Source organism: Megalobrama amblycephala, linkage group LG17 (assembly GCF_018812025.1).
Source record: "Megalobrama amblycephala isolate DHTTF-2021 linkage group LG17, ASM1881202v1, whole genome shotgun sequence".
NCBI lineage: Eukaryota > Metazoa > Chordata > Actinopteri > Cypriniformes > Xenocyprididae > Megalobrama > Megalobrama amblycephala.
Genome location: NC_063060.1, coordinates 7,718,153 through 7,743,824, shown reverse-complemented (window position 1 = coordinate 7,743,824; position 25,672 = coordinate 7,718,153). Strand labels below are relative to the sequence as shown.

The 25,672-nt window shown below is 36.8% G+C and overlaps 1 protein-coding gene across 3 annotated transcripts in view; it reads right to left on the bottom strand.

Annotated features, from left to right (window-relative positions):
• The window catches only part of lrrc24 (leucine rich repeat containing 24), a 28,423-nt gene extending 5,261 nt beyond the window's left edge, over positions 1–23,162 (bottom strand). Inside the window, exons 1-3 of one of the 3 annotated variants that reach the window (XM_048164687.1) lie at positions 23,031–23,162; positions 22,709–22,923; positions 3,162–3,380 (exon numbers count right to left, since the gene is read on the bottom strand). In XM_048164687.1, the coding sequence (XP_048020644.1) occupies positions 3,162–3,380; positions 22,709–22,840 (351 nt within the window). In that variant the 5' untranslated portion in view covers positions 22,841–22,923; positions 23,031–23,162. Of the gene's footprint in view, positions 1–3,161; positions 3,381–22,708 lie in introns of all 3 variants that reach the window. The other 2 variants (XM_048164686.1, XM_048164689.1) reach the window with 2 other exon arrangements.
• Between the last annotated feature and the right edge of the window lie 2,510 nt (positions 23,163–25,672).

Genomic DNA, 25,672 nt, shown 5'->3' with positions numbered 1-25,672 from the left:
GTGCCAGCGGTTCCTGTGTTGTGATTCGACAGCTCTGAGCGCATCTTGCCCGGAAAGGTCACGCCTCTTACCATAACGTGGAGATGCACGCGCTCAGTGTTATTGTAAACATGTCTTTAATTTTACCCTATCAATTTGAGCCGGAATCAGACCCGGTGATTGGACTGCGGGATGAAAATAACAGCGTTTCGACGACATGGCGACAAACACACTCTACAAACGCAACTCTTGTGTATTCCTGTGGGCGGAGATTAGTCAAAAAACTGTTTTAGTGACGTCATTAAAGAAGGAAGTAGAGGGATGTAGTCCAAACTGCCCGTTCGATGTAGGCGACTTCTGTTAAAATTAAAATTTTACAGATTTTATTTATACTCTAACAACAACATTACACACTAACTAAAGTTTGAAACATGGGATCACGAAGAACGGGACCTTTAATATAATTATTTTAGGTATTATTGTTATCATTATTATTTGATATTATTAATTATTAATAATTATATATATATATATATATATATATATATATATATATATATATATATATAATGGATATTACATTCATTTATTAATATAATTAATATAATATGGAAATTATAATATATTAAAATTATATTAATAATGCAATAATAATTATTAATAATGACATTATTAATAAATTAATAAAAAACAAAATTGTAAGTATTATTTTTGTAAATGTCATTTTAATTATAACAATATTAATAATAAAAAATATATTAATAATGTAATTATGTTTTATTGTCAGTCTAATGATCAATTAGAACAATGAAACAATCATTAAAATAGGTTTTGCATATTTTTTATCACTGTTATTGTTAGTAGTTTTTGTCATTAATAACAATGATACAGTGATCATTTGGTTAAACAAAAACAAAAATAAAACATTAATTAAAATTGGTTCTGCATATTACTGTTCAGATTTAAAAAAAAAAGAAAAGAAAAAAGCCTGTATTGTATCAGTCATTAAAAGGCAATATTGATCAAACTCTAATGAGAATCTCTATCGCTTGCAGTATAAGCTTCATTGATTATAAAAGCTACATCCATCTCATCCATGTCGACCTGAGTTTCTGTCCTAATCAGTAAGAGCTGCAAGAGAGACCGCTGTCCAAAAAAAAAAAAAAACCTTCCTTTTAGGCTGTTCTGAAAGACACAAAAAATGTTTCTTTCTTTAGCTGTTCCATATTTGCTCTGTTCCAGGTGAATTCAGAGTAACTTGAAATGTATCCATACAAAGTTCTGTGAGTGAGTTCTGAGTCGACTATCAGTGAAACACGCAAATAAATCAATTACCAGCATCAGAAACGGCATTAATGTGCTTTCACGAGAGCAGAGCAGTCTTCAATACTTTAACTCTATTAATGATGCAACATATTACACTAATTAATTTTCTAATTGATTTCTATCAAGCTATTGTCTGTGATCAAACACAGGCTGAGCTGAAGCAAATTTCTTGTGAAGCATAGGTTACACAGGTCAATTGAGCAATTTATGCAAGCCGGCTCATGAATATTCACAAGCTGCAGTAATGTTAGTGGTGTGACTGGGGCAGATACATAGACATGCAAATAAGGTCCTCGGGGTAAAGTTGGCCATGGGAGTCGCTGATTTAACGAATGATTCCCAGCACTATCTGCAGTTATGATCTATAGTTTTAATCTCAACTTTGCTGTATTGGGTCAAGGTGTAGACACATACAAAAGAAGGCAATATCTTATCATTTAGGTTGACCAGATGACCTGAATAAAAAATTGGGACAGGATGGTGAGTAGACCTGCAGGTCAAATGCAGCTTGGTGTGATTCGATGTAATGTTTTTGTTTTTATTCACAAATGTCTGTAAAGAACAGAATGGAAACCTTTGTTATTTGTACGTACAATGCCAAATCATTCAAAATAAGGACAAAAAACATTTACTTCAGTTAACAGGGTCAGCTTTGATTTTATGTCGACTTTATGACAGCTGATCAATGGTTACCCAGGTCATTCTCAAAACATATTGATTTTCAACAACTTGAATTTGGAATTCAGCTCTGTTTTCTCTCATAAAAACACATGGAAAGTATTTATAAACATCTTGACATTATTACTTATCATACACTGAACAAAATTTGGTGTAGAAACAATTTTCTCTCAGAAATTGCTATTAAATTTCACAAATTGCATAGAAACGGCAAGTAACACATTGAATTAAATGTGAAATTATGAAGTAGTTTGAAGTTTTTTCTAGTAAAACATACTTCAATAGTCTTTGCTGAATTTACAACTTTAAGCTTTTTTTATAGTGTACCGCTAAAAAGTTATAAAATCAAATAATTTTTCAATGAAAACTTTTACACAAAAATTAAACATTGTAACACCAATGACATTTAAATTAACTGTTAATTAAATGATTAATTTGCAAGCTGTGTAAATTAAATGCAAATGAACTTTTCAGCACACATTTGAGCAGCCTCCTCTACAGAAAAGGATTAGGGCCAAGCAATAATAAAAAAATAAAACCATCTCGAGATTAAAGTTGTTAAATTTCGAGAAAAAAGTCGAAATAAAATGTTGAGAATAAACTCATTAAATTACGAGAAACGAGAGATTATGAGAACAAATTCGTTAAATTATGAGAAAAAAAGTTGTTAAATTTCGAGAAAAAAAGTCGAGATAAAATGTTGAGAATAAAGTCATTAAATTTCGAGAAAAAGCTTGTTAAATTTCGAGAAAAATGTCGAAATAAAATGTTGAGAATAAACTCGTTAAATTATGAGAAAAAACTAGCTACATTTCGAGAAAAAAGTCGAAATAAAATGTTGAGAATAAAGTCATTAAATTACGGGAAAAAAGTCGTTAGATTATGAGAACAAATTCGTTAAATTATGAGAAAAAAAGTCGAGATAAAATGTTGAGAATAAAGTCATTAAATTACGAGAAAAAAGTCGTTAAATTATGAGAACAAATTCGTAATTTAACAAATTTGTTCTCGACAAATTTTCATTTGAAAGTGAACTAATCCTTTAAAGGCTTTTCATGGAACCATCGATTCCATTTAAGAACCTTTATTTTTAAGAGTTTATCTGGAGTTTCAAGTCATTGTCATATTTTGAGAATGACCCACCCACAGACATTCACATATCTTGTGTGAACACTGACCTGTGTCCCGTGAGTAATGCCTCGCGGGATCTCTTTGAGTCCGATGGATCCACATTCGACAGTCAAACTATAGCAGCGACACCCAGAAGGACAACCCAGAGAGGATGCGCACAGCTGGGCCAACATGAGCACCAACACCGCAGAGAGCTGAGGAGGATTCATCTCAGAAAAAAACTGCAAAAACAGGAAAGACGGAATGATAGAAAAGAGGCGGCAGAACTAGGGCAAAAGAGAGGAAAGAGAAAGGAAGAAAGAGAGAGATGGATTGCAGTTAAACCAGCGGAATAATTGTCAGAGAGACAGAGAGAGAAAGACAAAAAAAACACGGTTTGTTGTTAAAGAGCGCATGCACGTGTGAGCTAATCGGATCCGTAACGCATGAGAATCCCGCTTAAGTGGATCGGAAAATTGAATCCTGCGGTGCAGAAAGGGAAGTAAGCATAGAGTCAACATAAGGAGGGGAAAAAACAGCTGAAAGATGGATAGCTCTCACTCCTGCCTGCTGGTCCCTACAGAACGGTCTCTAAGGAGGAATCTGTGGTGGGCTTTGGTTAATTAAACATGAGGCTTGAGGTGCACATGCTCGCTGCCTCCAGGATCTCTCTCTTCTGTTTTGAGAGAATATGAAATACAACACCAAACACTGCCCAGCACACACTACACACTTCTCCCAGGAGACGAGATCAAACCCTCAGCCTGCTCGCTTTGCCTCATCCATCTGAAATCCCTAGCTTTTCATTAAGACATGGATTAGAAGAGTTATGAACAAAGACATGTGCGATTTGGCCCCCTGGACCCAGATTTACAGCTTACTAGACTAGATGTACTTCACGGCTGGACAGTATGATTGTTCATAAGTCTGAGATTATATAACCCCTATCATTGGGTTTATAATAAAATAAAATATTCTTATAATATTATAGCCATCCTAGGTGTATATGACTTTCTTCTTTCAGCCAAACACAGTCAGAGTTACCTTAAAGGATTAGTGAAAATTCAATTTTCAAATGAAAATTAGCTTTACTCACCCTCAAGCCAGGTGTATATGACTTTCTTCTTTCTGATGAACACAATCGGAGATATATTAAAGGTGCCATCGAACGTTTTTTGTAATGTAATATAATATAATATTGTAATATAAGTCTAAGGTGTCCCCTGAATGTGTCTGTGAAGTTTTAAGCTCAAAATACCCCATAGATTTTTTTTAATTAATTTTTTTAACTGCCTATTTTGAGGCATAATTAGAAATGCGCCGATTCAGGCTGCGGCTCCTTTAATTGCTCGCGCTCTCCACCCCCTCCCGAGCTCTCGACTCTATCATTGCAAAAACAAAGTTCACACAGCTAATATAGCCCTCAAAATGGATCTTTACAAAGTGTTCGTCATGCAGCATGTCTAATCGCGTAAGTATAGTATTTATTTGGATCTTTACATTTGATTCTGAATGAGTTTGATAGTGCTCCGTGGCTAACGGCTAATGCTACACTGTTGGAGAGATTTATGAAGAATGAAGTTGTGTTTATGCATTATACAAACTGCAAGTGTTTAATAATGAAAATAGCGACCGCTCTTGTCTCTGTGAATACAGTAAGAAACGATGGTAACTTTAACCACATTTAACAGTACATTAGCAACATGCTAACGAAACATTTAGAAAGACAATTTACAAATATCACTAAAAATATCATGTTATCATGGATCATGTCAGTTACAGTTGTGGCCAGAATTATTAGCCCCCTTCATAAATATGATCAAAGATGACTCTAAAAATAAATCTGCATTGTTTATCCTTTTGATCTTTAATTTATAAAATTAGCAAAAATCTAACCTTTCATTGAAGGAAAAGAATTGAAAGTGGGGGGGAAATAACATTAAGAAATAAATGTTTTTCTCCAAAACATGTTGCACACAATTATTAGAACCCTTTTATTCAATTCTTTTTGCAACCTCCTTTTGCGAAGATAACAGCTCTGAGTCTTCTTCTATAATGCCTGATGAGTTTGGAGAACACCTGACAAGAGATCAGAGATCATTCCTTCATACAGAATCTCTCCAGAACCTTCAGATTCCAGCTCCATGTTGGTGCTTCTTCTCTTCAGTTCACTCCACTCATTTTCTTTAGGGTTCAGGTCAGGGGACTGGGATGGCCATGGCAGAAGCTTCATTTTGTGCTCAGTGACACATTTTTGTGCTGGTTTTGATGTTTGTTTTGGATCATTGTCCTGACGGATGATCCAACCACAGCCCATTATAAGATTTCTAGCAGAAGCGGTCAGGTTTAGATTTTTTATCTGTTAGTATTTGATAGAATCCATGATACCATGAATCTGAACAAGATGTCCAGGACCTCCAGCAGAAAAATAGGCCCACAACATTAAAGATCCAGCAGTATATTTAACCGTGGGCATGGGGTACTTTTTATACATGTGTGCACCAAACCCATCTGGTGGGTTTGCTGCCAAAAAGCTCTTTTTTTAGTTTCATCTGACCATAGAAGCTTGTCCCGTTTGAAGTTCCAGTCATGTCTGACAACTGAATATGCTGAAGATTGTTTCTGGATGAGAGCAGAGGATTTTTCTTCAAACCCTCCCGAACAACTTGTGGGGATGTAGGTGCTTTTGATCATTTTTTTTAGGCTTTCTGAGATTCAAGACTCAACTAATCTCTGCAATTCTCCAGCTGTGATCCTTGGAGAGTCTTTGGCCACTCAAACTCTCCTCCTCACTTCACATTAGGATGATTTAAACACACATCCTCTTTCAGTCAGATTTGTAACATCTTTAGTTGATTGGAACTTCTTAATTATTGCTCTGATAGTGGAAATGGGGATTTTCAATGTTTTAGGTATTTTCTTACAGCCACTTTCTATTTTGTGAAGCCCAACAATCTTTTGCTGCACATCAGAACTATATTCTTTGGTTTTACTCATTGTGATGAATGATTAAGGGAATTTGGCCTTTGTGTTTCCTCATGTTTATATTCCTGTGGAACAGGAAGTCATGGCTGGCCAATTTCATGTTCATGATCACCCCGGTGAGCTAAAAAAATTTAAATATGAATGAGAATATACTTCAGAGATATTTTACTCATAAAAAATTCTAGGGGTGCTAATAATTGTGGGCAACGTGTTTTGGAGAAAAACATTTATTTCTTAATGTTATTTTCCCCCCACTTTCAATTCTTTTCCTTCAATGAAAGGTTAGATTTTTGCTAATTTTATGAATTAAAGATCAAAAGGATAAACAATGCAGATTTATTTTTAGAGTCATCTTTGATCATATTTATGAAGGGGGCTAATAATTCTGGCCACAACTGTATTATCGCTCCATCTGCCATTTTTCACTATTGTCCTTGCTTGCTTACCTAGTCTGATGATTCAGCTGTGCACATCCAGACGTCCTTGTCTAATGGCTCGATCATGGGCTGGCATATGCAAATATTGGGGGCGTACACCCCGACTGTTATGTAACAGTCTGTGTTATGTTGAGATTCGCCTGCTCTTCGGAGGTCTTTTAAACAAATGAGATTTATATAAGAAGGAGGAAACAATGGAGTTTGAGACTCACTGTATGTCATTTCCATGTACTGAACCTTTGTTATTCAACTATGCCGAGGTAAATTCAATTTTCAATTCGATGGCACCTTTAATAAATATCCTGATGCATCCAAGCTTTATAATGGCAGTGAACAAGGGTCACGAGTATGAGCTGAAGAAAGTGCTTCCATCAACATCCATCCATCATAAACGTACTCCACACGGCTCCGGGGGGGTTAATAAAGGCCTTCTGAAGTTTATCGAAGTTATGTAAGTAAAATATCTAGCTTCCGCCAAACCGTCTTCCGTAATCAAGTTACGCAAAAAAACGGAACTGGCGTTGCATCAGTTAAGCCTTTTCCGTAAGTTGAATAAGGAAGGCGTAGGACGTAGCGTAAGCTTTTTGATCTGTGAGAGGCATTGCGCTTTCATCGTAAGTTGAATACGGAAGGCGGTCTGGTGGAAGCTAAATATTTTACTTCATAACTTGTTAAATATGGATATTTTTTTACACAAATGCATCACTTCGCTTCAGAAGGCCTTTATTAACCCCCCGGAGCCGTGTGGAGCACGTTTATGATGGATGGATGTGGATGGAAGCACTTTCTTCAGCTCATACTCGTTGATCCCGCTCACTGCCATTATAAAGCTTGGATGCGTCAGGATATTTATAAATATATCTCTGATTGTGTTCATCAGAAAGAAGAAAGTCATATACACCTAGGATGGCTTGAGGGTGAGTAAAGCTTGGGGTCATTTTTATTTGAAAGTGAACTAATCCTTTAAAAAATATTTTGGCTCTTCCAAGCTTTATAATGGGAGTGAATGGAGTAAATTTTTTGAAGCACAAAAAAGTGCATCCATCCATCATAAAAGTAATCCGGGGGGTTAATAAAGGCCTTCTGAAGTGAAGCGATACATTTTTGTACGAAAAATATCCATAATTATAACTTTATAAACTGTAATCACTGGCTTCCAGTAACGATCGTACACGAGTCTAGTTCCGATGGAAGAGTAACCTCTGACCCGACGCATGATGTAATGATGAACGCGGAAGCGAAGATGATAGAACAAAGCAAAACACCAGTCACGAATCAGAAGTCTAAAATGAGAATTTTTAAAGAGAAATGTCGGAGGAGCTTGAGTTTGTTGCCCAGCCCTATTTGTTTGAACAAACAGAAATAAGTAGCTTATGCTACTTCTACATCCTACGTCATACGCCGGAATTCGACTCTCTCATGAACGCACGGACGGATGTTACGGGAAGCTAGTAATTACAGTCTACAAAGTTATAATTATGGATATTTTCTTACAAAATCGCTTCAGAAGGCCTTTATTAATGAATTACTTTTATGATGGATGGATGAGCTTTATAAAGCTTCCCATTATAAAGCTCGGAACTTCCAGGATATTTTTCAATATAACTCTGATTGTGTTTGGCTTAAAGATGGCCTAAAGGTAAGTAAATTATGCACTCTAAAAACTAATTCAGGGGATCTTTAGTCATTACTTAAATATATATTGTTGTGAAATAAAAAATCAAGTTCTGAAATGCTGTTAGACTTTTTACTTGTAATTGTTATTTTATTGACCTTGGATGACACACAAATTATGCCTATTGATTCGATATACTATCATGACTTGTCATAGTTTAACATTTTCAGTTAATCAAAAATGTATGTAATTTTAAGTTCTGTTAATGTAAAATACAGTCTGATGACGTGTAAACGTGTTTCATTGTTTTGAGTTGTATGAACACTTCTTTTAATTTAGACGAACTTAAGTTAAGTGAAACTGGGCTGGGATTTATATTTCCCATCATGCTTTGCCCATGGCACTTGAAAGGGAGAGTAAATACTAAAATGAAGTGTTATATAATGTTTTTTGCACAAGATTAATGGTAAGGGAGATTTAGCAGTAATTAGTGTTTTGTTATGCTAATTTAGAAGAGTTTCTGTTAATGTGGGTTTTTGGAGATTTACCATCATGGTGACAAGCGGTGCTTGGTAAGTTCATGTTACTTAGAAATGTGTTTTTGTGTGTCCAAAAAGTGTCTTCACCTTACTTAAAACATTATGTTGGATTAACTTAAATAGTTGCATTCATGTTGACAATTATTAAGTTCATGTTACTTAGAAATGTGTTTTTATTGTGGCAAAAAAACCTTACTTAAAACATTATGTTGGATCAACTCATAATATTGCTTTGAATTAATGTAATTCTCCCAATTGGCTTAAGTTCAAAATTCTAGTGGAAAACGTTAACATATTATTTTTTTGTTGAACCAATGTTTTATTTTTTAGAGCGTGGGATAATTTTCATTTTTTGGTGAACTGTCCCTTTAAAAAACACAGACACAGCCAGATCATTTCCATAATGACCAACCAATCTACCAAGAGCAGTGCAAATTAGCATCTGGTTCAAGACATGCTTTTTTGGGGTGGTAAATAATGGCTCAAACACCAGTAAATTGACCAGCGCAAACCTTAGTAAATGACCTTGCATGACTCATACTCTCCTCCCATAAATTTTGCATCTGAAAGGGAAACTCCTACAAATGCATATGCAATAAGGTCAGCCGGAAAAACAACTGTGTTCACACGCTGATTTTTCACTGCGTGTCTTTAGTCACTCCTGACAGTCGGTTTTTTTTTCATTCATCTGTTAGTAAATCTGGCCCTAAATCTCTCTGTACCTGCCAGCAAAAGCATCCTTTGTGCTTTTGTGTTCCAAAACTACAACTCTTTCTTTCTGTAGTTACTCTGTTCCAGATAAAATTAAGAGTGAAAGAGAGTTTGCTGAGAGCCAGAGCATCATCCAAGACAAGTCTCACGAAATGGATCAATACAGAGTTCTGTATGCGTTTAACAGTTCTAGGTCGGCTGTCTCAGAGCTTAGAGCCTTATAGATAGCATGGTAGAGACTGAAAAAGACCAGCACTGAAAGATTTAGAGGTCCTGACCACGCGGATCAAAAGCAGCATGAGGCGATTTGGAATCGCAGACTTGAGCTCCTAAATAGTGTTCAAAATCTTAAATATAAAAATAACATCTCATTTGTCAAAAATATGAGAGAGAAAAAAAGATTGTCTCTGTGAGAGCAGATAACAATGAATTGTTTCGTTTTGCTTCACTGTTGATGTGATACATTTGAGCTGTTCTACACTTAAATGTGTCATTGAATGATGAACCATGAGCAAATGTGAATATTTTATGCCTGTTGCTTAATTTAGAGAGTATTTGAGAGGACAGCGAGCTCGATTAATGCAACATGACCCACATAAGTCTTTTTATCTGCTCAAAGCATGAAGGAGAAAGACATGATAAACATCAGTGGAGAAATGGCAGCCTATTGAAGTCCACTGTCCTGCACTCAAACGCTATTCTCCTGTCGCTGGTGAAAGAGAATGGAAATCACAACGGATAGAATAAAAGGGGGGAAAATGGGATATTCTGAATGAGTTTTGCTTTCAGTGCCTTTCTTTTGCTACGTGTGCCGCCTCACAAACATCGGCAAGTCAAAAGGAGGAGCTGTGAAGTGTTGAAAAGGCGATGTTCTGTGAGATATGGCGCTCTCTTACATGTGCGTCTGGGTTCTGAAGTGATTCTGCCAGATGAGATCCTTTAAAAGCAGCAGGAACATCTATAGAATTTAATATTTAGCGGCTGCACATCATGAGACCTCGTGTTTGGAATTCACTGCATTTTTCCTCCAAGAACAGCAGAGTGTGTTGAGAGTGGAAAACAGATGTCAGATGGATGGATGGATAGACAGACTGACATGTCTAAGTGAAACAGGAAATTCAATCAGGGGGAAAAAATGTAGCGAGGGACTTCATTAAGCCATCTAAATTGGATTGAATCATGAAAAATGGGAATTGCAAAGTTTGCTGGAGAAGGCTGCTGGTAGATGCTGTAACCAGGGTTTTCATTGTTTTGAAATAAAATAAACAATAACACAAATAAAATATAGTAATAATAAAAAAAAAAAACGCGATGATCGCGTAAACGATTGGCTGATGTTTTTAAGGCCATACCTCGTGCACAGATGATGTATATTAATATTATTCCTTTCAGTGCACCTAATAAATAGTCTTTTATCAGTTAGTAAAGACAGTTTCAAGTAATATTGCAAAAATGTATAAAACAAAACATCCTCTTTAGCACCTTTAAAATAGGAAAAAAAAAATCTAATTCAAAATATTAACAAAAACTATAATAGCATTAATTTGGCATTTTTTGCAAGCATATGTTTCTTGACAAAAAAATAAATAAATTAGCTAAAAAAAAAAAAAAAAAATATATATATATATATATATATATATATATATATATATTGGCCAAATTAATTGGCAATCAACCGAGAGAGGTATCTTATGGAAGCCTGTTTCCACCACTAAATAAAAAAAAAATTAAGATTATCTCAGAATTCTGACTTTTTATCTCGCAATTTCGAATTATAAAGTCACGTTTCTGAGATATAAACTCACAATTGCATGATATAAAGTCAGAATTGTGAGAAAAGTCACATAATTATGAGTTTATATCTCACAATTGTGAGAAAAAAAGTCAGAATTGCAAGGAAACAAAAGTGACTTTATATCACGCAATTGCGAGTTTATATCTCACAATTCTGACTTTTTTTCTCACAGTTGTGAATTATAAAGTCAGAATTGTGAGGAAAAAAAGTCAGAACTCTGAGATTAAAAGTCACAAATACTGTTTTTATAGTACTTTCTATAGTATCTTGTCTACTAAATTTTGCTTTTAGTAGAGGATTTATAGATAAATAAATAAATAAATAAAATGTATATATATACAAATAAAAAAATAAACTATATGTACATAATTAAATAAATAAATAAATACAAGGAATAGTTTAGATTAAAAAAAAAAAAAAAAAAAAAAAAAAACTTTCTTTAATTACATACGCTCTTGTCATTCCAAACTTTATTTCTTTTGTAGAACACATGTGGAGAAATATGGTGTGAGGCTTTCAAGCATCATAAAAGACACAAAAGCGGCACAAAAGTATAATAAAAGTAGTCCAAATGATTCATCTGCAATATTTAAGTCTTCTGAAGCCATATGAGTCATGATTCTTTGAGAAACAGACTGTTAGTTCACCCAAAAGTGAAAATTCTGTCATCATTTACTCAAAGTCAAGTTGTTCCAAACCTGTATAAGTTTCTTTCTTGTGCTGAACACAAAAGACGATATTTTGAAGAATGTCAGTAAGCAGTTGCTCGGCAACTGTTCGGTTAACAACATTCTTCAAAATATCTTCTTTTGTGTTCAGCAGAAGAAAGAAACTCATTCAGGTTTGGAACAACTTGACTTTGAGTAAATGATGACAGAATTTTCACTTTTGGATGAACTAACCCTTTAAGTCATTATTCACTGATAATCCTTTCCTCTAGTGAGCTGTTAACCACCGCGACCAGAGAACCACGTCTGTCGTGTTGAGTAGAGTGCCAAACAGACAAAGAAATAGAGACTAAACAGAAGCTGCATTCTCACATGCTTCATAAATTATTTTCCTGCTTTTTCTGACTCAGAACATTATGTTGAACTCACACTTAAAAAATAAGAACAAACACTCAATTCGTTCGAGTGAAAAGGCACATCTGCAATTCAAACTGTTTTGCAACAAATTCAGCCCATCCGTTTCTTAAGCAACTACAAAAAAGGAAACAAAAAGCATCATTTTTCACTGGAAAGCTTCTGTGGGTTTTCTAGATGATGTACAGTATTAATGTCAGTTTGCCTCAGAGATATTTTCTCGCTGTCATGAGCCTGGTTATAATTCTGTACGCTTTGGATGAGCTATAAGAGCTGTTCAGTTCTGACAAGCTAATAGACTCTTGTTTATAGTTTGTACCAGTCCTGAATGCAGCAGCGGCTGATTCGGGGAGCATGCAGCGCTTTGTTTGCTCTTGTCTGAGAGCAGCTTGGAGGGTTTAATATCTACAGTGCCGTATGTAACTGTGTGATTCGTAAAATGGCACTTCATTCAGGATTCTGCCCCTGAGCGAGACGTGTAGACAGCAGACTGTCCTTGTTCTGGGAAAACTGTACTTTAAAAGTGCTATGTGTTGCTCTGGATAAGAAAATGTGAACTCACTGGAGGACAATGTAATGGCAAACTGTATATTTAACATCCCTTTACATGGCTATTTGCTTCCTTCACGGTGGACTGGTCTAGTTTCGTCATTTTTGAGGCCAATTTCATCCTTTCGGCTGCTGTAATGAGACTATGCAGCACAGCATTATTATTATATGATGTCAGAATTTTCATTTTCAGTGAAAGTGACATGTGAAGGCCAAGTATGGTAACTCGTACTCGGAATTTGTCCTCTGCATTTAACCCATCCAAGTTAGTGCACACACATTAGGAGTAGTGAGTAATGAACACACACACCTAGCTATTTTTGCTGTGGTGCCCGAGGAGCGATTCGGGGTAAGGTGCCATGCTCAAGGGCACCTCAGTCACTTTGAGTTACCAGGCTGACTTTCTAACCATTAAGCCCAAAGTATAGTTCACTTTTTATGCGTATGCGAGGGTCAGTGTACAGTGCGGGACGAAAATTTAATCATCAGAAGAGTACGCGTACTTTACGTGCACCACCGGATTTTTGGTACCATGTGTCCTTTGTATGCGCGGGTCGCACATGCGCAAAGTAATTGGCTTATCCACAAGGTGGCAAATGTGATGTATACTTTCCAAGGCTGTGCATTCAACTGTGCGCGTATACTAGCGTACGCATAAAAAAAACTGAGTATACCCAGGACTTAAAGCCACAACTGTCCCAATTTTGGGTGAATTCTCCCTTTAATTATCATATCAGTCAGATTGGCTTGATATTGGCAATTTCAAAAGAAGCAATCTGTTATTTGTCTTTCTACTTTTTATGATGCAAATCAATGCACTGTAAGAAATCTACATTGCTTAATAGTTATACATCACACCATTGGCCCCACCCACTGGCGTTCAGTTGCTTAATGGCTGACATTTGACTACACTGGATGTGAGCGTTGCATCAAAAGCAAAGAGAACCCATTATAATCACTGACACTGTCTACATTGATTCAGTATACAGATGCGCGTTCAGTTTCTGAAATATTTCACACGCTTGAGTCTGCTGACAACAGGACAGATGGAGTTAAAGAAGAATGTTCACTTTGACGAGTCCTGTTTAAACAGCTCATTTTTGTCTCTGTATAGACGTATACAGGAGTATTATATGTTTGTTCTGGGTATTTTGTTTTGTAAACGAGGCACAATGTAATGGAGAGTTTGCAAAGAAACTTCTGTTGAAGATGAAGCAGCCAGCTGTACTGGATCTGACAGCAGCTGCATCACAAACGGTAAGTAAATTATTTCATAATGCTTGTCTATAAATGATGCTTTTATATGGATAATGTTTTCAAAACACTTACTCACATGCAATAGTGAGTGAGCATTGATATGTTATGCAGTATATAACAGTATATAACAGTAGCCGTTTGCTGACAAGCCTTAAAGGAGCCACACCTTAAAAATTGATTGTTTTAGACAGAGGGTCAGAATGAGGATTGAAAATAATTGTTGTTCCACACACACACACACACACACACACACACACACACACACACATATATATATATATATATATATATATATATATATATATATTGCCAAAGGTTTTGGGACGCCTGCCTTTACATGCACATGAACTTTAATGACATCCCATTCTTAATCCGTAGGGTTTAATATGGAGTTGGCCCACCCTTTGTAGCTATAACAGCCTCAACTCTTCTGGGAAGGCTTTCCACAAGGTTTAGGAGTGTGTTTATGGGAATTTTTGACCATTCTTCTAGAAGTGCATTTGTGAGGTCAGGCAGTGATGTTGGCGAGAAGGCCTGGCTCGCAGTCTCTGCTCTAATTCATCCCAAAGGTGTTCTATGGGGTTGAGATCAGGACTCTGTGCAGCCAGTCAAGTTTCTCCACACCAAACTCACTCATCCATATCTTTATGGACCTTGTTTTGTGCACTGATGTGCAGTCATGTTGGTACAGGAAGGGGCCATCCCCAAACTGTTCCCACAAAATTGGGAGCATGAAATTGTCCAAAATGTCTTGGTATGCTGAAGCATTAAGAGTTCCTTTCACTGGAACTAAGGGGTCAAGCCCAACCCCTGAAAAACAACCCCACACCATAACCCCCCCCCCCCCCCCCCCCCCCCCCGCTCCACCAAACTTTACACTTGGCACAATGCAGTCAGGCAAGTACCGTTCTCCTGGCAACCACCAAACCCAGACTCGTCCATCGGATTGCCAGACAGAGAAGCGTGATTGGTCACTCCAGAGAACACGTCTCCACTGCTCTAGAGTCCAGTGGCGGCGTGCTTTACACCACTGCATCTGACGCTTTGCATTGCACTTGGTGATGTAAGGCTTTGATGCAGCTGCTCGGCCATGGAAACCCATTCCATGAAGCTCTCTACACACTGTTCTTGAGATAATCTGAAGGACACATGAAGTTTGGAGGTCTGTAGCTATTGACTCTGCCGAAAGTTGATGACTTCTGTGCACTGTGTGCCTCAGCATTCGCTGACCCCGCTCTGTGATTTTACATGGCCTACCACTTCGTGGCTGAGTTGCTGTTGTTCTCAATTGCTTCCACTTTGTTATGATACCACTAACATTTGACCGTCGAATATTTAGTAGTGAGGAAATTTCATGAATGGACTTATTGCACAGGTGGCAACCTATCACGGTACCACGCTTGAATTCACTGAGCTCCTGATAGTGACCCATTCTTTCACAAATGTTTTTAGAAGCAGTCTGCATGCCTAGATGCTTGATTTTATATGCCTTCATTTTTGTGGAATCATGCGATTTGTTGTCTTAATATCTACAGCCGGTGGAAAAGAATCGGGATAGGACTCGGGCAGAAGTCATGTTCATGGATGACATTTATAATGTTACATATTAGATACATTTGAGTGTTGAAATTTGTTATAATGCTACTCTGTGCATTTGCTCAGCAGCTGCTATGAGATACCTGTTGCACACTGCAGTAAGCTAGATCAATATTAGTAATGGTAAAACACGGTACTCACGATAAATCAAGAAAACGAGATTTAAACAATAAGACTTACTGTGTTGAGTTATATAACATGATTAGTATTCTGTCGATGAATGTATCCAAACAGTTGCTCACCTGTCTAATAAAACACATAATGTATTAAAGCGTCTTTGGTGTTTCCATGGTTTCTACACAATAAATCAAGGAAATCGAGGGTAATGCTGGTATGATGTCATTGATAGGCGACGCACGGACACAATCCTGGTTAAAATTATTTATTGCATTTAAACATTCTTGGAAACATTTGGGATAATGTAAGTACACAAGTCAGCAAAATATATAACATTGTACTAGTGGTTTTTTCCATGTCATGAACCCCTTTAAATTTCCCTATGGAAAATGGTAAAATTTTATCTCCATGAACACACATATTGCTCTTGTGGTTGCCGTCACGTTTAGATCTAACATGTTGAGTGTTTCATTATATCAGTGATAAACTCTCTGCGCTTGCACCTGTCACCCGCATATAACATCACATTCAAACGTACTGTGTTCCCAGGAGTGCTCTCTTAATGGCCAGAGACGCAAAGAGGCAAATGGCCCGAGCTTAAAAGCTTTGAGTGTCTTCTAACCCATATCATCAATACAAATCTTACCTATCGCGTCATCTGACACGAGCATTCATCAAGCTCTCTCGAGTCGTACGCGCATCTCTAATTTGAAAGTAAGGTCTAAATAAGAACACTTGAAGTGATCAAATTTACCATGTCAGGAAGAGATAAAAGAGAGAGAAAATGTGAGTGAGAGTGCAAATACACAGTGATGCCCTCCGGCCATGCCTCCCATGTTGTCATGGAAACAATAGCACAGGGCTTGGATTCTGAAGGCAAGGCCTGCAGGCACTGTTACGACCGAGAACTGTGTTCAGCAACGAGCAGAGACTGAAGAAGACAGAGACAAAGAAACAAAGGGCGAGGGAGATTAACAGAGGGGAATATGTGAACAGGGAGAAAGAAAGAAAAAAATACATTCATTAAATGCTTGCAATGGACCACTTTTCATCCGCCTTGAGTCATGTATGCTGCAAGCATCACTCATATTAGTGCTCATACTTATAGGGTCAGGTAGGACCCTATGATTTATGCGATGCGGAAAACGTGGATGGAGCATTTCAACATTAATTTGATGAAAACTATCATCATATACAAACAGAAATTCAAAGGTCTTCATGACAAACCGCCAAAATAAATGTTCAAATATATAATAGAGAAGTAGAATGTAGAGAACGTTAAGTAGAAGAATGCACTACATTCTACTTCTCTATTATATATGATTTTATCCATAATGACTTACAAAAGAGTAATAAAAAGCAATTTGTCAATGAACAACACTATTCGTAATATACATTGTCAGGTTTATTAGACAACTAGATAATAATAATAATTATTATTAATATTAATATTTTCATTCATGTTTTAATTTGACAGTAAACCTCTGTTGTGCAGCACTTTGCCAAAATAATTGTTACATTTTAATTTGATTACATTTTGAAAGATTACTTAAATTAATCTTGGTAAAGATTTAAGCATTCATTTGATTACAACTGTTTTTAGTAATAAATTTGTATTTAATTATAAAAACACAGAATCGAAATCTGGATAAAATGAAAACACACAATTTTGGAAAAAAAAAAAAATTCATTGAACATTACATTAATTTTCAATCATCAGAAATCATGTCTAATCAGTTGAAATGAAAAGCTTTTTTAATACTTAAAAAAAGTTATTACAATTTTAACAATAATGGGGCCCTATTGTTAAAATTGTACTTATTTTTTAAATTATTAACAAAAAAGTTTGAAAAGTTTCTGATTATTAAAATTTAATTAAACCATTCAATTGGAATCCATTAAAATGGGAAACATAAAAATACAAATGGAAAGAAAAAAAAAAATGGATTTGACAGAGCCCTTGTTAGTGACTTGAACAAACAAAGCCCTGAGTATAAGTTTCAAATGTAATTCATCCTGCAAATATGAGTTGCAGCCATGAATGATTCTGCAAATAATTTTCTGCAAATTGCTTTTCTGAAACTTCTCAGACTTACAGTTTTAACCAAGCAGAAGATAAAAAGTGTGATAAAGTCTTAGAAAGATGGATGCCAGCCATATCAGTGGCAAGGCCAGAAATTTAAAGTGAGTGGACCTTTGTGAAATAGGGTGGACCAATACCTACTCTCAAATGACAGTATTTTACAGTAAATGGGATAAAAATAATTTGACAATTAAGATTAGTTAAATGTGATTTACTGTCAGCCAACAGTTTCATAAAAACAATAATCCATTACCAGTTCCATCTATCCACCTGGAGTCCGTCAAAGGTTTCTATTTACAACGTATTCTTGCAGTGTTGACCAATGTAGCCAATCTGTCGATTTCTTGAACGCAATGACCAATCAGAGCTACTTTAGTTAGCTAGAATCCAGCTAGAATACTTTGGTTTTTTGAAACTTTGGTTTTGTTTTCAAAGCGTCAGCACATAACAGCACTTGCATCTATCTTCCGCGAATGTACTGCAAATGTTCTGAAAAATGCGGGAGTTCATTTGTGCTGAAGGTGAGCAGAAATTAGACAGGCAATTGAAATATGAAATATAACTGCAACACGGACCAAAGACATGTAAACGAAACCAAAAACAGGACATTATGTCACAAGATGCAACCCTAAAGGCAGGAACACACCAAGCTGACGCCGACGAACTAGTGGCGACGAAAGCAGACTATGGGGTTGGTTCATGTCGGCGGCATCTGGGTCCAAAGTTGGCCTGACACACCAAACTGACGCTCGACAGCCGAAGTAGCACGTCCGTTCTGCACCTGCGTAAGAAGAAATGCCTTTTTGTACCAGCAAATGGCAGTAGCTGAACAGCCAATCTGAATGATCAGATGGCCCGACGGATCATCAACATGTCGAATCGGCCGAAAAAAGCCGACGAGGACCAACTTCAGCCAACGGTGCAGAACACACTGAGAAAACTTAGTCGGCTGACCGTCGGCTTGGCTTGGACAGAAAGCATACCTGTTTTTTTTTTCATCATAGTCGTGATGTTGCCCATCACAGTTCCGTTCAAACCATGTCTCCTTGCAGCAGATCTCCATTTGTGTGTGTGATGGAGGGATTCCTGCTGCTGTTTTGACTCCTTTGCACATTTTATAAGCTCTTCATGAGTTGTCAGCTGCACATTTAAATCAGTACACATCATTGTTTTGGATGTTCGACCAATTCCAACACAAAATATATGTCATAAAAGCATTTTTTTTGTGTGTGTGTGTGTGTGTATCTTTAGGTTCGGTGTTAAAAGTGACAGTGTGAATGCAAAGCGAACCCAGACTAAATGTATAATTTTCTTTCTCTGATCTGGACCAAAAGAACCAAGAGAACTGAACTACAAGTGTGAACACACCCTAAGAGACAAGATTATGTAAATTGTTGTGCTCTGTGTTCTTCCTCTGTGAAGTGTGTGCGTTTTCCATTCAGCTCGTGGTAATCACAAAACACGAGGGTAGTAATCAGAGACACAAACACACTTCCATCCCGTTGTCTTGTATCATTTCTCATCAAAAGTAAAATCACACACACTCCACAGTCCCAGCATGCAGCCAAAACCCGCACCTACTCTGAATTTACCCAGAGAATCTGAATTTCAGATGGTCCAAATGAATAGACACATCTGCTTGTTATTTAATTGCAGTACTGTGTCCAGATGCGGTTTGCTGAGATTGATTTTTCTGGTCGCTAAGCACAGATCAATATATGTGTGTTTGCCAGAGGAGCAACAATGTCCACTGATTTTAAAACTTTTGAGATGCAAATCAATGTATTGTGGGAAATCTGAGAACGAATCTCACGATAACATGTCCAGGCCGCATTTCACCCCAAATTCATAAGAAATTACATTCTGCACAAAGGAAATAAAGCCTGTCTATTTGGCATTGTTGAATTATTTTCATGAATATTAAATTAAGCACATTTCCCCTGAAATTCTCATTACCATAATGCACCCAGATGTTGTTTTTTTAAATTCTCATTATTCTTTATAATGATTATCATTAGATTCTCATAACTGCAATACAGCATTTTTGTTTAATACAACGCAAATTGCAGTAACAAAGAATGTTTTATTTAAGTCAGCACGAATTAAAGGCAGTGCAAAACTAATATCATAATGTATTTATATAATAACAATAATAATTATTATTGTTTATTTAATTGTTATTATTATTAGCATTATTTTATCACCATATATCTTATTATACTTTATTGCATTACAATTATGAAAATGAGACTTATTTGCATTACAGTAACGAGAACTGGGAGAGAGAATGAACAACTTAATTGTCATAATGCCGTAATGGTCCTAAAATAAGCTTGATTTTATTTAAGCAAAGTATATCTAATATCTTTAAGCATAATATATCTAATTTGCTTGGCTGATCAAGTCACACAGTCGCACACAATCCTCCATTGTTCTTTACACATGTTGGGTGTTGTAACATTACAAGATCCACACGCGTGCAGAGCCTTGCTGGTTGATTTTATCGATCGCTGCTCTGTTATTCGCTGCACGCTCATGTGCGTGTGACACTGTGCTCTTGTGCTACTCTAGACTTTCAGCCAGTACAGTCAGATAAAGCCTGAAAAGAAACCAGCATCATCACTAAATCCACCTGTAGCACAACTTCCAGCTCTGTGCGCTCAATGCCATTCACATGCCTTTCTGAGTGCGTTTATTAAGAATAGGAGGAAATTGTGTCTCGAATCCAAATGCAGTATGTTATTTAATAATGGTCCTTCTATATACACTCTAAGAAAAGCCTGTAAAAATAGGAGTCAATGTACCTTGTTAATATGAAGATTTTTCCCGTATTGGTGTTTACCTGTATTTTGAATTTTACATTGCGTTGTGTTTTAGGGTTAAAGGAAATGTCAGTGAATTTTCTCTTACAGTGTATGATTCACAATATCTTTTTAAAACACCTGCTCAAAATACAGTAGATTCAGTATAAAAATTATGGTTGACTAATATGGCTGATGAGCCATGAATATTTATATTATATATATATATATATATAGAGAGAGAGAGAGAGAGAGAGAGAGAGAGAGAGAGAGAGAAAGATGCACCGATATATCGGCCAATAATTGGTATCAGCCGATAAAAACAAATTTTCACATTATCGACTATCGGTCAGTAGTTTAAAAACAGCCAAGAGTCAGACATGATATATCCTGTCAATCAAAAGAAGGCAGGAAAATGTGAAAAGAAAATGCTAAGAAACCAGTTTGATATTCAATATTATTATTATTATTATTATTATATGAATTAATAAGATTCAGAAATGTTAATTTAATCTTCAGAATTTAGTTAATGTGTGTTAATTTGAGTTTATAACTAATACCACTTACTCTGAAATAAGTTGATGAAATGGAGAGAATAAAGTTTTTATTTGCATTTCTTTCAAAATATAATAATTTAAAATATAATGATTAATTATTAATTATAATGAAATGATCATTCATTTAAAAGAAGGTATAAAAGGCAGAACCCCCAAACTATCGGTATTGTTATCGTTATCGGCAGATATCACTCTGAATAATTGCCTAGGTATCGGTGGAGAAATTTAGTATCGGTGCATCTCCAATATATATCTATATCTATATCTATATATCTATATCTATTTATATATAGTTGGTTTAACTTAAAAGAAAGTAAGTTACCTGGTTGCCTTAAAATTTTGAGTTCATTGAAATTAAAAATTTGAGTTAATACAATGAAGGCGACTGATTTTATCAACAGAAACTCAAAATATTATGTTATCTGAACCACATTAATTATTGAAGTTGATATGACAAGAAAAAATGTGATAACAAATCATGAAAATAATTTTTACAGTGTAACCACAATTTAATGACAAATCTACCATATTTTCACTTGTTTACTATAATGTCACTTATTCACAAAATAATAGCTCAAAATTCACTAAATACATCTGAAATCAGAAAATGTGCTCTATACTTTGACAAAATACCACCGACCATTTTCAAACGGTTTTTTGAGATTCTCAAAATAACTAGCTTGGCAGATAAATCAGTCTATCACTAAACGAGACAGTTTAAAATATTTTCATATTTCCAGTTCCATTCCAAGGATTTCCTGTATGCTTGCCATATTCAGTCTCTGTTGCACAACAACTGACATATTGCATTGCATGCAATCAAACTGTTTAACAGTTGTTGTCTCTGTGTTAGTGAGTAGTGTGAGTAGTAAGTTTGCATTTATTTGCACTAACTGTGCTAAATCAACCAGCCTTCATTAATAATAGTAACTGGGTAGTACATTGAAAATATACAATAAGAACCACTTTAATGCTCTTTTTGTTGGTGATAAAGGTTTATGTTGCTCTTTGCTACTTTGTATCTTTGTCAAAATAGTACAAGATTATTTTTTGAGTGAGACATCAAATAAATATGACAAAATCGGATTAGATTTACCTAAAATGTCAGTCCTATAATGTGTCATCAGTACAAGATTACATATCAAACATAATACCACTGAGCACATCTAGTCTCAGTCACAGTGACAGCTCAGAACAAATGATCTCCTTTTCTCATCCATGTGTAGTGCTATAAGATCCAGTTCAGAATGGCCTTAATGATGGTGATTTTACAGTACTGCACATCATATTACGATGCTAGTAAAAGTCAAAACAATAGGCACACGAGTGCATTACTACTTCCTTCAGTTTGTTGCAGGTAGAAAGACACATTGTTGTGAAAGCATGAGGAGAAACAGCAGTGCACGTGTTGTGCATTCAATTAGACAAAGTGTTTTAAAACTCACAGTATGTATGAGTATCTATCGGACTAATGCAGGCAGAGGATCTTACCTCCTGTTCGTGGTCTCGGTGCAGTGCTGTGCGCGGTGTTGAAGAGCTACGCTGTTGGTCTTTATACGGACTGAATTCAGATGCACATGAATGAAATATCAATCCACGTCTGGACGGCGAACAAAGCGGCATTTGAGCTTCGATCCGAAAGGCCACCGCTCCGTCCTGCCATCCTCCTCACAGCGGCGATGCTGGAATATTCCTCTGTGACATCCCTTACAAAAAATATCAAATCAAAATCGGCCGAGTCGTGAATCTCCTACCAATAAGAGAGAAACAAACCAAAATGATGTTCAGTAACCCTGTAAAATAGGTTAAGAACCTCCAATTCCCTGCTTCCTTATGAGCTCAGCTGAGTCGCCTACATCTCTCTCTCTCTCTCTCTCCCTCTCTCTCTTGTTCACTCTGATTCGTAACGTAAGACTCGCATCAGTGCTTGAATCGTTCATTCAGCGTGTTTCCTTTCAAATCTGAATGTAGTCTAACTGTAACATGAGAAGAGTAAAATGCTGTTCTTTATTATTAAATGGCTGTTAAAATATATAAATACATGAAATACCCATTTTAAATTGATTTTACTTGCGTATTATAGATTAATACGCGATTCGTTGCACCATTAGGCTACAGAAAACAATCGGCCTATTACGATATTATTATTATTATTATTATTATTATTATTAAGTGTTATTATTAGTACTCAATAAAAAATGTTGGGTTATTTTTAATAATAGATAACCCAACTATGGGTTAACATAGCACTTCCCAACTGTGGGTTATTTTTAACCCAATGGTTGGGTTAAAAGCCAGTTGGGTTAAAAATAACCCACAGTTGGGAAGGTGCTAATGTTAACCCAACTGTTGGGTTAAAAAAAAAATAACCCAACGTTTTTTACTGTGTAGTATTATTATATTATTATTAATCTACAACCCACTTCCTCTTTTAACTTCTCTCTTAAAGTTCTTTGTGTCTCTGCTGGTCTTTCGATGCTTTTCTGTAAGACTTGAAACATTGACTGACACATTTCCGGTCGCATGATTTCAGCACCAAGGACAGCGACACGTGACCAAAATACCTAGGCTTCTACAACAAAGGAAAACATAAATGTAGGACGATATCTAAGATAAGCAACATCACAAAAGCAAGAGTGCAGTTGTTAGGAATATCTATTCATAACAGCACAATTGCAAGCACAGCTTGAAGTGAAAAAAAAACTAAATGTACAGGTGTTGTGCCGAATTTCAAATCCCTGCCAAATTATTACCCCCCTCATTGAAGTCGCTACCTGATTGCCTAATCCTAACCCCTTCCCCACACCTAATCCTAAACCTACCAATACTAGGGGGTAATAATTTGGCGGGGGGTCAGAATTCAGCAAAACACCAGAACTCCCGATGCTCGGTTCAAAACGCAATCCTGAAGAAGGAAGGGCGCGGCGGACTTCCGTACATGCAACATGTCGGAAGTGCAAGTACACAAAGAAAACTAGCTGTACGCTAAAGGTAAAAATAGAGAAGTGCCGGGGTTGTGCCGAATTTTGACCCCCTGCCAAATTATTACCCCACTTGTTGAAGCCACTACCTGATTGCCTAATCCTAACCCTACCTCTAATCTTAACCCCTCCCTCATACCTAATCCTAAACCTACCTCTAATCTTAACCCCTCCCTCATACCTAATCCTAAACCTACCGATACTAGGGGGTAATAATTTGGTGAGGATCAGAATTCAGCACAACATCTGTACTCCCGACGCTCAGTTCAAAACGCATTCCTGAAGAAGGGAAAACGCAGTGGGCTTCTGTACATGCAACATGTCGGAAGTGCAAGTACACAAAGAAAACTAGTGGTACGCTAAAGGTAAAAATAGAGAAGTGCCGGGGTTGTGCCGAATTTTGACCCCCTGCCAAATTATTACCCCCCTTGTTGAAGCCACTACCCTGATTGCCTAATCCTAACCCTACCTCTAATCTTAACCTCTCCCTCATATCTAACCCTAAACCTACCAATACTAGGGGGGTAATAATTTGGTGAGGATCAGAATTCGGCACAACATCCTGTACTCCTGATGCTCGGTTCAAAACGCATTCCTGAAGAAGGGAAAACGCAGTGGGCTTCTGTACATGCAACATGTTGGAAGTGCTGGTAAGCAAGGAAAACTGGCGGTATGCTGAATGGTAAAAATAGAGAAGTGCCGGTGCTGTGCCGAATTTTGACCCCCTAGTCGCTACCTGATTGCCTAATCTGAACCCCACCCCTAATCCTAACCCCTCCCCCACATCCACTCCTAAACCTACCGATACTAGGGGTAATAATCTGTTATCTAACAGGGGGTCGAATTCGAATACTGTGTACTGACGCAAACCCAAAGCGTGCCACACGAGTCCTGAGTGGCCTTCTGTACATGCAACATGTAGGAAGTGCAAGTACACAAAGAAAACTAGCTGTACGCTAAAGGTAAAATTAGAGAAGTGCCGGTGCTGTGCCGAATTTTGACCCCTTGCCAAATTATTAACCCCCTCGTTGAAGCCACTACCTGATTGCCTAATCCTAACCCTACCTCTAATCTTAACCCCTCCCTCATACCTAATCCTAAACCTACCGATTCTAGGGGGCTAATAATTTGGTGAGGATCAGAATTCGGCACAACACCTGTACTCCCGACGGTTGGTTCAAAACACGTTCCTAAAGAAGGGAAAATGTAGTGGCCTTCTTGTACATGCAACATGTCGGAAGTGCTGGTAAGCAAGGAAAACTGGCTGTATACTAAAGGTAAAAATAGAGAAGTGCTGGTGCTGTGCTGAATTTTGACCCCCTAGTTGCTACCTGATTGCCTAATCTGAACCCCACCCCTAATCCTAAACCCCTCCCCCACATCTACTCCTAAACCTACCGATACTATGGGGGGTAATAATCTATTATCTAACAGGGGGTCGAATTCGAATACTGTGTACTGGCGCAAACCCAAA